The 16,329-nt window shown below is 47.4% G+C and overlaps 1 protein-coding gene across 1 annotated transcript in view; it reads left to right on the top strand.

Moving 5' to 3' along the window:
* The first annotated feature begins 4,482 nt into the window (after positions 1 to 4,482).
* DMC1 (DNA meiotic recombinase 1) overlaps positions 4,483 to 16,329 on the top strand; it is a 398,321-nt gene continuing 386,474 nt past the window's right edge. The window contains exon 1 of the mRNA XM_033929441.1: positions 4,483 to 4,562. Within this exon, the coding sequence (XP_033785332.1) occupies positions 4,509 to 4,562 (54 nt within the window). The 5' untranslated portion in view covers positions 4,483 to 4,508. The remainder of the gene's footprint in view (positions 4,563 to 16,329) is intronic.

Raw genomic sequence — 16,329 nt, 5'->3', positions numbered from 1 at the left:
CCAAAAAATGTGGGCAACCCTGCTCTAGAACAGTGTTCTTCAAGCACCGGTCCATGGACCGGTGCCGGTCCACAGAAATTTCCTGCCGGTCCACAGGGCCAGCATGTGCATCAGGCCCAAAACAGTGCGATCGATGTGGCGTTATCTTCGAGTCAGCTCCCTCTTCCTCACTGATTCAGTGCACAAAGCCACGGGCAGTGGCTCCTACGCACGTCCTGTGCCTGAACCAGAAGCCTTCTCTCTGACGTTGTGTTGTTAATAAGATTATATTGTGTATCTGTGAAAAATGAATGGAAAAAATAGTGTTACAATTAGTACTATTATGGGTGCAGGGTCTGGGGTGGAGATTGGGTAGAGATGGGTGGGGTCTGGCCCACGACTTAGCCCAGTGTTCTTCAACCGCCGGTCCACAGACTGATGCCGGTCCACAGAATAAATCTTTTATTTCTGCCGATCCATAGGTGTAAAAAGGTTGAAAAACACTGCTCTAGAACATCGCTCCTTAGTTTTATCAAGTGGTGCAGTGAGGGGCCAGCACTTTATATCTTATCATCTCATTCTTTCTTTTTTTCTCCTCATGTACAGCACAGTTCTTTATTCTAAGCAGCTCTAGTACTAACAGTACTACGAGTGCCTTATGCTACTTTCACTATCACTTGCAATCAGGTTCAGCATTTTAGCATGGTTTTGGTTTTTTATTTAGTTTTTCACCAGTATTTTCATTTATTTCTTAAAGCAGCCTTTTTTAACAGTCCGATGCCTCTCCCCTATCAGTGTGCATTCAATCCACTACCGACACTTTTTGGGCGCCTCTTTCAACGGATCAAATATCATAGCCCCACTGTCGCGTGTTCACATTTATTCTGTGTACGAGTTTATCTCATCACTGAGATTGCTATGCTTCTTACAATCCAGCACTACACTCGTTCGGGTACTTGTTTTTTCCCTTTAATGCTGTTTGCTGCAAAACCTTATCTACCACGGACCCCTGAGGAAGGTGTGTTGTCTGAAACACGGACCGTGTCGGGTCCCTCGGTTGGTAATAAGGTTGTGTATACCATTAGAGTTTGAAATAAACAGTGCCTGCATCTTGTACATAGTCTGCAGTTGTTTTTGCTTGGATTTGCTGCAGTTCCTGTTGGATTTTTCTCTTGTTTGTGGAATGACATTTTATGACATATTTTTGTGGTTATAATTGTATGACATGTCTAAATCGGTCAAATTATCCATTCTTTTTATTATTTTTTGTCCCCTCATACAGTGGCAGGCCGCCCCAGGTGCCAGCCCAAGGGGGGTACACAGCCGGCTGGATCCAGAACCTTCCGAGCTGCTTTAAATGGCACCTGTACCTCAGCGCGGCTGCCGTACTTATTCCAAAGCAGAGTCGGCAGCCGCACTGAAGTGCAGGAAGGTCCCGCGATGACTGCATTTGCTGCCTCTGCCTCCGGAAGACATAAGTGACGTCGGAAGGGGTGTACCGGCAGCTGCAGGCATTGCGGAACCTTGCCGCAACTCCCTGCGTCTGCCAGCCCACCCCCTCCAACGTCACTTACATCTTCCAGAGGCAGAGGCAACAGAAGCAGTCATCATGGGACCTTGCTGGTTTGGAGGGAGAGAGGAGCAAAGAAGGGTGGTGGAGGGAGAAAAAGGGGGTCAGGGTGGTGGAGGGAGAGAAAGGGGGCAGAAGCTGATGGAAGTGGGGGCAAGGGAGAGGAGAGAGTGAAATGCCAGACCATGGGGCTGTGGGAGAGGGAAGGGAAGAAGAGGAGAGACATGCCAGACCATTGGAGGAGGGAAGGGAAGAAGATGGATGCCAGAATAATAGGGTTGAAGGGAGAGATGGAAGGGGAATACAAGGAGAGAAGATGCCATATAGAAGGGGCAGAGAGAGGGTAGACAGTGGATGAAAGGAAGAGAGTGACAAGACTATGAGGAAAGCAGAAACCAGAGAAGACAATGTAGAAAAAAATTCTATTTATTTATTTTTTTGCTTTAGGGGAGATGCATCGCTGTTTCTGTGGTGTTGCATTGTATGCAGAGTCCAGCTTCTTGGTGGTTCAATTTAACCTTTGTCTACATTTTTCTATTTTATCCCCCCCTTTTACAAAACTGTAGAGCGTTTTTTTAGCACCAACCATGATGGTAATTGCTCAGAATTCTATGAGTCTGAGCTGTTACCACCATGGCTAAAAATCACATTACAGTTTTGTAAAAGGGAGAGGGGTTAGTTTGTGATTACATATTCCATACTAGGCGAAGGTGTTTTCTGTGTTCTGTGTGTTCAAAAGACTTGGTTTTCAGTTAGGATTGACTGTGTAGGATTGATCTGTACTAATCTGGCTTGTTTAGTTTTACAATGGGTGTATTGATGTACTGCTCACTGCAGTATGTAAGATGCTGCCTTTTCCTAGGTACACTCTCGTGTGATGTGTGGATTGTTACTAAAAGTCATGTTTTCCATACAGATGGGGGGGGGGGGGGGATGTCAAAAAAATGATGGGCCTTGGGTGTCACATATGCTAGGTACACCACTGCCTTCATAGTTTATATCTAATCCACAAGCCTGCTTTTAGGACCTACAGGGTATGTATCCCTCTGATTCATGGCAATTTCACTTCTCATGTTATCTTATCCATTCTTTTTATTATACAACTGCCCAGATAAGCATCATTCTTTGATGTGATTGGACCTTGAAAACTAACGGCAACAGTGTTCTCCCCAGAAATATTTTCCAGCCATGAAAAACATTTGCTGCATTTAGTGTGCCACAAAAAACATTTGCTCCGTTTAGTGTGCCGGAGTTAAAAAAGTTTGAGAGACGCTGCTCTATACCATTTGAAAGAAGGCAAATATCTAATTATTCACTTCTAGAATTGGATACTTCTTAAATTTAATAAAAAATTATGGAACAAGTTTCATACCTTAAGAAAGGCAGTCATATTGAGCATTGGAAAATAACTAATAATAATTAACCAATACAAATAGTACAAATTTAGGGCTCCTTTTACTAAGCTACAATAACAGTTTTACCGCGTGCTTAGCTTGCACAGAATTGCCTCACGTGCTAGACACTAATGCCAGCATTGAGCTGGCGTTAGTTCTAGCCGTGTAGCGTGGCAATTCTGCATGTGCTAAAAACGCTATTGCAGCTTAGTAAAAGGAGCCCTTAATTTTCCCCACCACCAAATTTCCCCATCCTGCCCCACCCGGCTACTTTTTCATGCCACCCTGCTGGAAAAAATTTCTGGGAAGAACATTGCAGTGGTTGCGTAGGACAAATTTTTTCCCCGGCGTGATGATGTGAGACACTGCCGAAACTCCTAAGGCACCTAACAGCCTGCGCTCGACCCCTGCTTAACAGTAGGTGAAACCACTTCAGGGATGGCCCTGAGCTCCAAAGAAAACTGCAGGCTGGCTAATGTACTAGGAGAGGGTTGCAGAAATCCAGTACCCAGTTTTACTTTTGAATTGCATAACTTGGCTGCTCTGCAGCTTTACCCATTAAGCCAGTCGAACCTTGCAAAGTCCCTAAGCTCATGCACAATTACTGCTATCATACCAACAGCTAGGCTCTGCACTTTTTTCCCCCTGCTAATTCTGGAGAGGTAAAATAATGTGGGGAAGAGGTTACTTGGTAGGTAAACCCGAAAATATATGCTTGCCTAGGGCCCAATATGGTGTTAATCGGACACTGACTGCAGCTCCTCCCCCCCCCCCCCAAGGATTTCTCTTTCTCTAAACCAGAAAGGGTAACTCGGGCAACTCTGGAAAAGGAGGAGCGCGCGTTATTGGAGAAAGCGCTAGGGTAGCGCAAGACCGGTCCAATCCCCTCCACACAGAATCTCGGCGCATCCTACCTTCCGCGAGGGCAAACCATAGCACAAGCTCATTTCCACTGCCGCCTTCCATCACCAATAAAAACTGCAGGATCTGCACAGCACGTGACCCAGAGAGCGGGAAAACAGGCCGTGGTAATCGTTCGGCAGACTGCACCAGTTGACAAAAACATCTCTAGAGTTTTCCTCTCCGTGGCAGTAGGTATTGATAAAAAGGTATCTGTGCACTTCGCTTTTTTGGAAAAAATTCTCTTCGTCCCGCCTTCGTTTCCCAATTATGCAGTTACTGACAACAGAATTGAATCCGGTCGTATTTTTGTAAGAACTCTCCCCCCTAGTTAAAAAAAAAAAACAGCCACCCCCAAACCTGTTTAATCCCCATCAGTATTCCAACCTGGAGATTTACTTGTATTGTTGATATATTACAGTACACTATTTTTAACTTTGTGATTGATTGGATTGGACCAGAGAGCTGGATTGGACCACAGAGTAGCTCAAGCTGAAACAGTAATTTGTTCTGATTGGTTGCTTATTTTGATATTGCTGGCCTTTTATAAGAAATTTACAGAAAGTCCACTTGAGATATGTTTCATATTTAGGTGTGGGGCAAGATGATTATTCCTACAGCTAATTCTGTATATTTTCGTTATCCTCTGTTCTGCAGATAACACCATGAAAGCTATGGAAGACCAAGTAGTAGAGGAGGAATTGGGCTGTGATGATGAAGTAGGTCTGGATTACTGTCTTATATATGTTAGGGAACATAGCACACATTGTTATGTCATGCTCGTATTGTTTTCCAATAACATTTAGCAGTGGTAGCCCTGGGTAGAAAAATTAAAATAGGCTACCCTATAATGCCTTCTTTCCCAAAACAAGCACATTCCAGACCTTTATAGAAAATGTGTCATAGTAATAGAAATAGATACCTAAAATGCAAGATACCAGAGATGATTATTTCCTAAAGCTGTGATAATACAACTAACAAATTCAGAAAAAACTACAGTTCTTTGTTCTACCTTTGTTGTTTATCTTTTCTGCTTTTCTATTTTTTTGTTTAATTCTCTTTTCTGGTTCTCCTGTTGGTTTGATATTTTTTCTCTCTCTGACTACAATATATCATTCATACCTGTCCCCATTCTCCCCTCATGTTCAGTACCTGCCTTCTCATAGTCCTTATTCCTCTGTTGTGTTAAGCATCTCTTTTTTCTGAGTCCCTGTCCTTCTGCCTATCCAACTTGTTACCTCTCTCTTCCCCTCCCACCTGGGGCCAGGGATGGTCTCTACAATTATGTGGCCCTATGTAGACCAGTTCGGTGGGGCTCTGCCCTGCCTTGCTCTGCCCCCTGCTGATGATTTAAATTAAAAAAAATAATGAATTTTTAAATAGACTAATCTAGCCACTGGTTCAAATGAGCACAATGCTTCATTGCTTAATATTTAATACTAGAAATTATTCAGTTCAAGTCCACTATAATTAGGATTTCCAATTTTCATAGCATAGAGGAGAATAAAGAAAAAAAATATTAACTACCCCCCCCCCCCTTTTACAAAACCGTAGCGCAGTTTTTAGCACCGGCTGTGGCAGTAACAGCTCCAATGCTCATATGATTAGAATGAAGAAAAGAAGAAACACAAGCACTAGCAAAGATGCAAAGCATTGATAAAGACAGCTAAGAAAATATGAAGATAAATTTGCAAAAGAGGCACAAAACTCATAACAGTTTCTGCTCCCTCAGAAGCAGAAAACCTGTGAAGGAATCTGTGGGACCGTTGGATGATCAAGGGGTGCTCAGGGAGGATAAGGCCATAGCGGAGAGATTGAATTAATTTTTTGCTTTGGTCTTTACGGAAGATGATGTAAGAGATCTACCTGAACCGGAAATGGTTTTCAAAGGTGATGCAGAGGAACAAAGAAATCTCGATGAATCTGGAAGATGTACAAAGCCAAATCGACAAGTTAAAAAGTGATAAATCACCTGGACCGGATGGTATACATCCCAGCGTACTAAAATAACTCAAACATGAAATTGCTGACCTGCTGTTAGTGATCTGTAACCTGTCGCTAAAATCGTCTGTGTATCTGAAGATTGGGGGGTGGCCAATTTTGCACCGCAAAGGAAGAGGTGGGAGCATTGGATGATAATGGAATAAAGGGAGTGCTAAAGGAGGACAAAGCCATCGCCGATAAACTGAACACATTTTTTGCGTCTGTATTTACCAAAGAGGACATACACAACATACCGGAACCCGACAGGCTATACACTGGAGGTGAAGACGGGAAACTGACAAGGTTGACGGTCAGTCTAGAAGAAGTATGCAGGCAGATTGATTGGCTTAAGAACGACAAATCCCCGGGACCGGATGGCATCCATCCAAGGGTCATTAAGGAACTGAAAGGGACTATACCTGAACTGCTTCAACTAATAGCCAATCTGTCGATCAGATCGGGAAGGATTCCGGAAGACTGGAAGGTTGCAAATGTTACGCTGATCTTCAATAAAGGTTCAAGGGGAGATCTGGGAAACTACAGACTGGTGAGTATGACCTCGGTACCAGGAAAGATGGTAGAGGCGCTGATAAAGGACTGCATCATTGATCACCTTGATGAGGACCAGTCAGCACGGCTTTAGCAAAGGATGATCTTGCTTGACGAACTTGCTGCACTTCTTTGAGGGGGTAAACAGGCAGATAGACAAGGGTGACCCGGTCAACATTGTATTTCTAGATTTTCAGAAGGCGTTCAACAAGGTTCTGCATGAACGACTACTTCAAAAAATTGAGAGCCATGGAATAGAGGGTGAAATACTCATGTGGATTAAAAACTGGCTAGCGGATAGGAAACAGAGAGTGGAGGTAAATGGACAATACTCGGACTGGAAGAACGTCACCAGTGGGGTGCCGCAGGGCTCGGTACTTGGACCCGTGTTCTTCAACGTATTCATAAACGATCTGGAAATGGGTACGACGAGTGAGGTGATTAAATTTGCAGACGATACGAAGTTATTAAGAGTAGTGAAGACACAGGGAGATTATGAAGATCTGCAACGCAACGTAATCACGCTCGAGAAATGGGCTGCGACATGGCAAATGAGGTTCAACGTGGATAAGTGTAAGGTAATGCATGTCAGTATCAAAAATCCCTTACACGAATACAAGATGTCCGGGGTGGTACTTGGAGAGACCCCCCAGGAAAGAGACCTAGGAGTACTGGTTGACAAGTCAATGAAGCCATCTGCGCAATGGCAGCGAAAAGGGCGAATAGAATGCTAGGAATGATTAAGAAGGGGATCACGAACACTCGAAAGGGTCCAGAGAAAGAGCGAATAAAATGGTTAAGGAGTTGGAAGAGTTGCCGTACAGTGAGAAATTAGGGAAGCTGGACCTGTTCTCCCTTGAAGAGAGGAGACATGATCAAAACATTCAAGATAATGAAGGGAATAGACTTAGTAGATAAAGACAGATTGTTCACCCTCTCCAAGGTAGAGAGAACGAGAGGGCACGCTCTGAAGTTAAAAGGGGATAGATTCCGTATGAACGTAAGGAAGTTCTTCTTCACCCAGAGAGTGGTGGAGAACTGGAATGCTCTTCCGGAATCTGTTATAAGGGAAAACACGCTCCAGGGATTCAAGACAAGGTTGGACAAGTTCCTGCTGAACTGGAACGAATGCAGGTAGGGCACTGATCTTGGTTAGGGCACAGGTCGGCCGCTGCGTGAGCGGACTGCTGGGCACGATGGACCACTGGTCTGACTAGCAGCGGCAATTCTTATGTTCTTATGATTTTTAAAAAGAGCTCCAGGGGAGACTTGGGAAATTACAGTCCAGTAAGCCTCACTTCAGTGCCGGGCAAAATGGGGGAAATAAAATAAAAATAATTATGGAACACTGAAAAGCTGCTGCCAAGCTCCTCACTAACTGACTCCAAGAACCACGCAGAAGTGCAATGTATTACCCAAAAATCAGACAACATTTTATTTAAGCAGAGTATAAAAATATAACAGCACAAAATGTATTAGCAAAATCTATTGTCTCAATTGGTATACATTGGAGGGATTGATACAGGTAGATGCCAAGGCAAAAAATTAGCTGTAAGTCAGGCCTGCACAACTCAAAAATAATCTGGGGCCGAAACGAAGTCGGAAAATGTAGTGAGGGCCGCAGGTAGTGGCCACGGCTCAAGGCACTCGGAAGTGCGCCGATGTTGCCTTGATGACATCACGCGCATGTGTGACATCATCATGTTGACATCTGCGCATACGCAGAGGCCATCCAGACGGCGGTGCCAGCAGGGAAGAGGGCAGGAGAGAAGGAGAAGCACTGGCAGTGGCTGATTGCCTACAGCAGTGATTCTCAACTACTTCAAGGTAAGTACCCTAACCACAGATCTCCCATGCTCTGCCCTAAACCCACCCAAGCTCTACCCCAGATTCTGTTCCCTTTACTAATTGTAATGCAATTTTTTCCTTTCATTTTTCATATACACAGAGCAGATATAAATTCTCAAAACTGACATATCGATCACTAAATATAAAATAATATTTCCTACCTTTGTTGTCTGGTGATTTAATTAGTTTCAGGTTGGACTTCCTTCTGAATGTGCATCCAACATTTCTTTTACAATCCAGCCCCATCCCCTTTGGGTCCAGATCTTTATCTCTTTTCCCTCTGCTTACCCTCCCCAGATCCAGTGTCAGTTCTCCTTTGTTCCTACTACCACCTTTGTTTCAGGTCTCCCTCCTCTATTATGATCTTCCATCTCTCTGTTCATCCTCAGGATCTCTCCCCCTGTGTTTCGTTTTTGGTCCAGGCCTCTCTCTCCGTCTTTCTTCTGCTTACAACCCCCCCCCCCCCCCCATGTCCAGCATTTGTTCTCTTTTCTTCCAGGTCTTTCTCTGCCTCTCTCGCCCCTTCCTTCCTCCCTCCCTTCCTTTCCACCTCTCTGCAGTCTCTTTCTCTCTCTTCCCTCACCCCCAAATCCAACATCTGTCCCTCTCTCTTCTGCCTCCCCTTTGTTTCAGGTTTCTCCCTCTCTCTATCTTCCATCTGCTAACATTTTGAGTCCTCCCCTCACTACCCCCTCTAGTCCAGCATCTGCCCTATCTTCAAGTCTGTTTTCACATCCCTCCTCAAGGTCCTTTTCTGTCTGTCTGTCTGTCTCTCCCCCCCAGGTTCTTTTCTGTCTCTTTCTCCCCCCAGGTCCTTTTCTATCTCCCTCCCTCCCGTGTCCTGATCCAGTGTCCCGCTAGGTCCCTCGCGATGGGCGGGGCCTTACCTCAGCTGCTTCCTGCACTCAGTGAGAGGTCGTTTTCCACCACTAAGCTAATTACGGCAGTCTACACCGCCGACCCCCAACGAAGACCAGTTTGACAAGCTGCTACAGGTCAAGAAGGAGCACGTGGCCAAGAACGATTTGCAGCACCTGCGCAACATCGCAAAGAGCTGCAAGCGGCCCGACGTTCTACAGCTTCCGTTGGCCGCTTCCAAGTGCTGCTGCCCCGCGAGAAGGAGCTCCGATGCTTGGGCAAGAAGAGGCGTTTCCAGCTGCTGTTTGGTGACATGGCCGCCGAGAAACAATGGCAGCTGGAGCTGCTGGGTGCGCTGAGCCGCAAGGAGCTGTGGCTTGACGTGACCCGTGCCGCCAACAAGCAACTACGAGAGGATGAGCAAGAGGCTGCATGGAGTAAAAAATGGCGGGGGTGCTGGACGAGCTGGCACCGGCAAAAAGGGAAAAGGGCCTGGCAGAGCAACGGCTGGCAAGAAAGGGGGAAACGGAACAAAAAAGGACACTGACTGGACAGAAGACCTGAAACGTGTCTCCAGTAACCAATGCTGCATCTGTTTTTGTTGGATGCACCTGTATGGACTGGAACGGGAGGACACTTGTACTTGATTTGAACCTAGCAGGCTGCCATTGGCCTCCACAGCACATTTCCTCTGCTGCGGTACTGCCCCTCCTCTGACATTAGGGGCGGGATCGTGGCAGAGGGAACGTGCTGTGGAGACTGATGGCAACCTACAACCTAGCAGGCTGCCGTAATTAGCTGTAAAGGGAGGAATCCGGAGGACACTGAGGGGAAAGCCAAGGAAGACAGCCGGTAGGGAGAGCCATATTGGGCATGGACCGCAGTAAGAGCCGTTTTGGGCCACATGCAGCACGCGGGCCATATGTTGTGCAGGGCTGCTGTAAGTAATCATCCCTAGCTTACACAAAGGCCTGCATCGATTTTTATAACCTCTCATGGTTACACCTTCCACTCTTGTGCCAGTCGAGGCTCATTTGCTCCTATCTGCCATATCCTATCATTTCCGGGTAACCATAGCTGCTCTTATCTATAACTGGCCAATCATTACACACTTTCATAGTTGGTTTTTTTTTCCTGTAGTTCTGTCTTTCCCTATTTGGCAAATTGTGGGCAGCATGGCTAGCTGTTTTTCTGTGCTTGTGCTGACCTGTGTCTGGTCCGTCCTAGGTAGACATTCCTAAGACCTGACACCATGCAAGCTTGTTTTTTTGTGCTTCTCTGTACCAGAAACCATATCTTCTTGCTTACATGATCCAAGTTCAAATGCATGACAGGCCTGTACCCTTTTTCCCACAAAACAGGTTGAAAATGAAATGCAGGGCAGGCCTACATATAAAGTCTTGATATCAGTTAGTTAATAACAATTCCACTTCATGGGGGACAGAGAACCCTTGGAGAACAGAGGCCCTTCCTCAACACGTAGACAAACATGATTTAATGAGATGGAGTCAGCATGGGTTCAGCCGAGGGAGATTTTGCTTCACCAATTAGCTTGACTTCTTTGAAGGTGTGAATAAACATGTGGATAAAGGTGAGCCGGTTTGGATCTCAGGGTTCTCAACAAATTTTTGGTAAAAGAAAATTATCCCAGGACAAGCAGGCAGCATATTCTCAACAGTGGGTGACGTCACTGACGGAGCCCCGCAGCGGACAGCCTCGAAAGCAGACTTGCTTGAAGATCTTTGTAAGAGCTTCGGAGTGCTGCACTGCACATGCGTGAGTGCCTTCCCGCCCGAGTTAGGGCGCATGTCTCCTTTGAGGTACCTCAGTTTAACATTTTCCGCGGAGCCGAGAAGTCCTCTTCTTTTAGCTCTGCAGCCTTCGTTGCCTTCACTCACCATGGCTTTTTTATTTTATTAGTCACTGTGCTCGCATTTCATTCTGCTTTTCTTTCTTAAACAATAATTTTAAAAAAACAAAAACCAAACCTTTTATTTTTTCTTCCGGCAGTGGCCTTACGGCCTAGGCCTGGCCGCTCACCTCGTTCGGTACATCGGCCTTCGTTTTTTCTATCTCCCGGCCTCTAACCGGGTTCAAAAAGTGTAGCCAATGCAACAAGTCCCTTTCAATCACCGATCCTCATAGTTGGTGTATTGTTTGCCTGGGTCCTGAACATTGTCCCGACGCATGTTCGCGCTGTGCTACCCTCCAACCTCGGGCCCTTCGTCTGCGCCGTGCCAAGCTCCTCCAACTTTTTGGCACGATGGATCAGCTGGCTGACAAGGTCTCGACCTCGGATTTGGGGATGGCCTCGACCTCTTAAGTCCTCGACCTCGACTCCAGCTTCTGGCTCCACCAAGGCCTCGGCCTTGACTCCTTCAGCCTCGAAGGCCTCAGCGGCAGCTCCTCTGAAGACCTCGACGGGTAAGTCTCCTATCTCTCCTTCAGGTACTACTCCTAAGAAGCCTCCAGAGTCCCAGGCATCCCAGGCCATATCTGCCGGCCTACCAGCCTCGACTTGACCTCTAGCTAAACGTGCCTCCAAGCATCGGGAATACTCAACCTCGAAGTCGCCCTCCTTGGAGCACACTGCTGCACCTTCAAGACCTGCTCTCTTTGTCTCGGTGCCCATGTTCGAGGACATGTTAAAAGCCATTCTGACGACGCAGATTTTCTCGGTCATGGCTCAACTCCTCCTGTCCTCGACCCTGCTTCCTGTGAGCCAGCTTGAGCGGCAGTCTGAGACCCCGGTGGAAGCACCTAGAGGCAAACCTCGGAAGTCTCGCCGGTTCTCATCCAGTGACTCTTCACCTACTCCTCAGACACAGTCTCCTCCACCTCGATCGAGGCATCGCTCGAGGCATTTGAGGCATCTCGCTTCCAAGCTTCCTCAGGAGACCTTTCTTCAGCAGAAACTCTCTCCTCCTCCGGAACTGAGTCTTCTATGCCTCGTTTATCCAAAGCTACTGAGACTTCTACTAAATCGAAGCATAAGTCTCGCAAGACTATTACACTGGCTGCTTCTCCTCGCACTCCATCGAGGTCGAAGACTCCTCCATCGAGACCGCCTCCGAGGGAGCCTTCTCCTCCTGCCTCAACCCACTCTGTTCCTCAAACCCGGGGACTTCACCATCTAGGGTTTGAAGCACAAGCACTCACTAACTCCTCCTCACGCAGGTAGTGCAGCTTTTTCTATTACTGTGCGCCTGGACTCTGAGCCTCTTTCTCAGTATTCCAGAGAGGCTTCTCCTTCCTATTCGGAAATCCCTAAGTCTCATACTCCTTCTCCTGAAGGTGCCTCGACCTCGAAGTCTGCCTCTTTTGCCAGGTTCGTCTTTGACATGGAACAAGCTCTTCAGATGGATCTCCCCTCTGATTCCAAGTATACCTCTGAATACTTGGCCGATATGGAGTTGCCTCATCCAAACAAGGAGACATTGAGACTTCCTATGACTCCAGTATTGAAGCAAACTTTCTTAAAATCCATACGAAAAAGGAGATTATCGCTGAAAAATAGCTGGAAAGCGATGACCACAAATGCTCGCAGTCTAAGCAACAAAGTTCATGATCTGCAAGCCCTGATGTTAGAGGCAGATCTAGATATTGTTGCTATCACAGAGACATGGTTCAGTGAATCACATGGATGGGATGCAAACATACCGGGATATAATCTTTTTAGGAAGGACAGAGATGGTCATAAAGGTGGAGGAGTAGCTCTCTATGTAAAGATCAATATCCAAGCGACCGAAATGCAAGGGACCTGGGGAGAGGAAGAAGCGATATGGATTGCTCTGAAAAGAGAAGATGGAACTTCTATCTACGTGGGTGTAGTCTACAGACCTCCGACTCAATCGCAGCAAATTGATAAGGATCTGATTGGAAGGAAAGAGGAGGTTCTGCTGTTGGGAGATTTCAACCTGCCGGATGCGGACTGGAATGTTCCGTCTGCGGAATCGGAAAGAAGTAGGGAGATTGTGGATGCCTTTCAAGAGGCTCTGCTCAGACAAATGGTGACGGAACCCACAAGGGAAAAAGCGATATTGGATCTGGTCCTCACAAATGGAGAGAGTATCTCTAATGTTCGAGTGGGTGCTCACCTGGATAGTAGCGATCATCAAACGGTTTGGTTTGATATAAAGGCTAAAGTGGAGAGCGGCCGCACGATACTTAAAGTCCTAGATTTCAAACGTACAGACTTTAATGCAATGGGAAAGTACCTGAAGTAAGAGCTGTTAGGATGGGAGGACATAAGAGAAGTAGAAAGACAGTGGTCTAAGCTGAAAGGAGCGATAAAAATGGCTACGGACCTTTATATGAAGAAAATCAATAAAAACAAGAGAAAAAGGAAGCCGATATGGTTCTCCAACCTAGTGGCTGAGAAAATAAAGGCGAAAGAGTTGGCGTTCATGAAATATAAAAAAACCCAAGAAGAGGAGAGCAGAAAGGTCTACAGGGTGAAACTGAAAGAAGCCAAGAGAGAGATACGTTTGGCGAAGGCACAGGCGAAAGAACAAATGGCTAAAAATGTAAAAAAGGGTGATAAAAATTTTTTCAGATATATTAGTGAAAGGAGGAAGATAAAAAATGGAATTGCTAGGCTAAAAGATGCTGGGAACAAATATGTGGAGAGTGATGAGGAGAAAGCAAATGTGCTAAACAAATACAGTGGTGCCTCACACAACGAACTTAATTGGTTCCAGGAGCAAGTTTGTTATGCGAAAAGTTCGTTATGTGAAACGCGTTTTCCCATAACAATACATGTTAAAAAAAATAATTCGTTCTGTAGCATAAAATATGCTAAGATGACATAAAAAAAGATAAATTTTTTGTTATTATTTTTATTTAGATACATCTAAAAACATACCGTATTTGCCGGCGTATAAGACGACTTTTCAGTACCTTAAAATCCTCCCCAAAGTCGGGGGTCGTCTTATACGCCGGGTACTGTTTACATGCCCTTACTTTACATGCCCTAACATCTCCTTCTTTACCTCCTTACGGTGCTTACGGTAAGTCCTCCTGGCCCTGGCGACCCCCCCCCCCCCTAGTTGTTCGGGCCAGGAGGGAGCCTAAATCCTCCTGGCCACGGCGACCCCCTAACCCCACCCCGCACTACATTACGGGCAGGAGGGATCCCAGGCCCTCCTGCCCTCGACGCAAACCCCCCCCCCCCCCAACGACCGCCCCCCCCAAGAACCTCCGACCGCCCCCCCCAGCCGACCCGCGACCCCCCTGGCCGACCCCCACGACACCCCCACCCCCCTTCCCCGTACCTTTCTGTAGTTGGCCGGACAGACGGGAGCCAAACCCGCCTGTCCGGCAGGCAGCCAACGACGGAATGAGGCCGGATTGGCCCATCCGTCCCAAAGCTCCGCCTACTGGTGGGGCCTAAGGCGCCTGGGCCAATCAGAATAGGCCCGGGAGCCTTAGGTCCCTCCTGGGGGCAGGGCCTGAGGCACATGGTCGGGTTGGGCCCATGTGCCTCAGGCCCCGCCCCCAGGAGGGACCTAAGGCTCCCGGGCCTATTCTGATTGGCCCAGGCGCCTTAGGCCCCACCAGTAGGCGGAGCTTTGGGACGGATGGGCCAGTCCGGCCTCATTCCGTCGTTGGCTGCCTGCCGGACAGGCGGGTTTGGCTCCCGTCTGTCCGGCCAACTACAGAAAGGTACGGGGAAGGGGGGTGGGGGTCGGCCAGGGGGGTCACGGGTCGGCTGGGGGGGGCGGTCGGAGGTTCTTGGGGGGGCGGTCGTTGGGGGGAGGGGGGTTTGCGTCGAGGGCAGGAGGGCCTGGGATCCCTCCTGCCCGTAATGTAGTGCAGGGTGGGGTTAGGGGGTCGCCGTGGCCAGGAGGACTTGGGCTCCCTCCTGGCCCGATATTGTGTGGGGAGTTGGGGAATCGGCGGGGCAAGAGGGCTTGGGCTCCTTTTTGCCCCGATCGTGTCGGGGAGTCGGGGGGGCAAGAGGGAGCCAGGCGGAGAGAGGGCAGTTAAGCGCAGTGCCTGCGCGGAAGGATGCAGCTCGGGCGACTTCGTTGTGTGAAACGAAGTTCGTTGTACGGATCAAGACATAAAGTTCGTTGTGCGCAGCGTTCGCTGTGCGAGGCGTCCGTTATGCGAGGCACCACTGTACTTCTGTTCTGTGTTCACAGAAGAAAATCCTGGAGAAGGACCGAGATTGTCTGGCAAAGTTACACGAGAAAATGGAGTAGATTCTGCGCCGTTCACGGAGGAGGGTGTTTATGAGCAACTTGAAAAACTGAAGGTGGACAAAGCGATGGGACCAGACGGGATCCATCCCAGGATACTAAGGGAGCTCAGAGAGGTTCTGGCAAGTCCTATTAAAGATTTGTTCAACAAATCTCTGGAGACGGGAGTGATTCCTGGGGATTGGAGGAGAGCGGATGTGGTCCCTATTCATAAAAGTGGTTACAGGGATGAAGCAGGAAACTATAGGCCGGTGAGCCTCACTTCAGTTGTTGGAAAAATAATGGAAGTGTTGCTGAAAGAAAGGATAGTGTACTTCCTTGAATCTAATGGGTTACAGGATCCGAGGCAACATGGCTTTACAAAAGGTAAATCGTGCCAAACGAACCTGATTGAATTTTTTGATTGGGTGACCAGAGAGCTGGATCGAGGACATATGCTAGATGTAATTTACTTGGATTTCAGCAAAGCCTTTGATACAGTTCCTCATAGGAGGCTGTTGAACAAACTTGAAGGGCTGAAGTTAGGACCCAAAGTGGTGAACTGGGTCAGAAACTGGCTGTCGGACAGACGCCAGAGGGTGGTGGTTAATGGAAGTCGCTCGAAGGAAGGAAAGGTGACTAGTGGAGTCCCTCAGGGTTCGGTGCTGGGGCCAATCCTGTTCAATATGTATATGAGTGACATTGCTGAAGGGTTAGAAGGAAAAGTGTGCCTTTTTGCAGATGATACCAAGATTTGTAACAGAGTAGACACCGAAGAGGGAGTGGAAAATATGAAAAAGGATCTGCAAAAGTTAGAGGAATGGTCTAATGCCTGGCAACTAAAATTTAATGCAAAGAAATGCAGAGTAATGCATTTGGGGATTAATAATAGGAAGGAACCGTATATGCTGGGAGGAGAGAAGCTGATATGCACGGACGGGGAGAGGGACCTTGGGGTTATAGTGTCCGAATATCTAAAGGCGAAAAAACAGTGTGACAAGGCAGTGGCTGCTGCCAGAAGGATGCTAGGCTGTATAAAGAGAGGCGTAGTCAGTAGAAGGAAGAA

Source organism: Geotrypetes seraphini, chromosome 2 (assembly GCF_902459505.1).
Source record: "Geotrypetes seraphini chromosome 2, aGeoSer1.1, whole genome shotgun sequence".
Classification (NCBI taxonomy): Eukaryota; Metazoa; Chordata; class Amphibia; order Gymnophiona; family Dermophiidae; genus Geotrypetes; species Geotrypetes seraphini.
The sequence above is the reverse complement of the archived record's forward strand: the minus strand, read 5'-3'. Positions and strand labels throughout refer to the sequence as shown.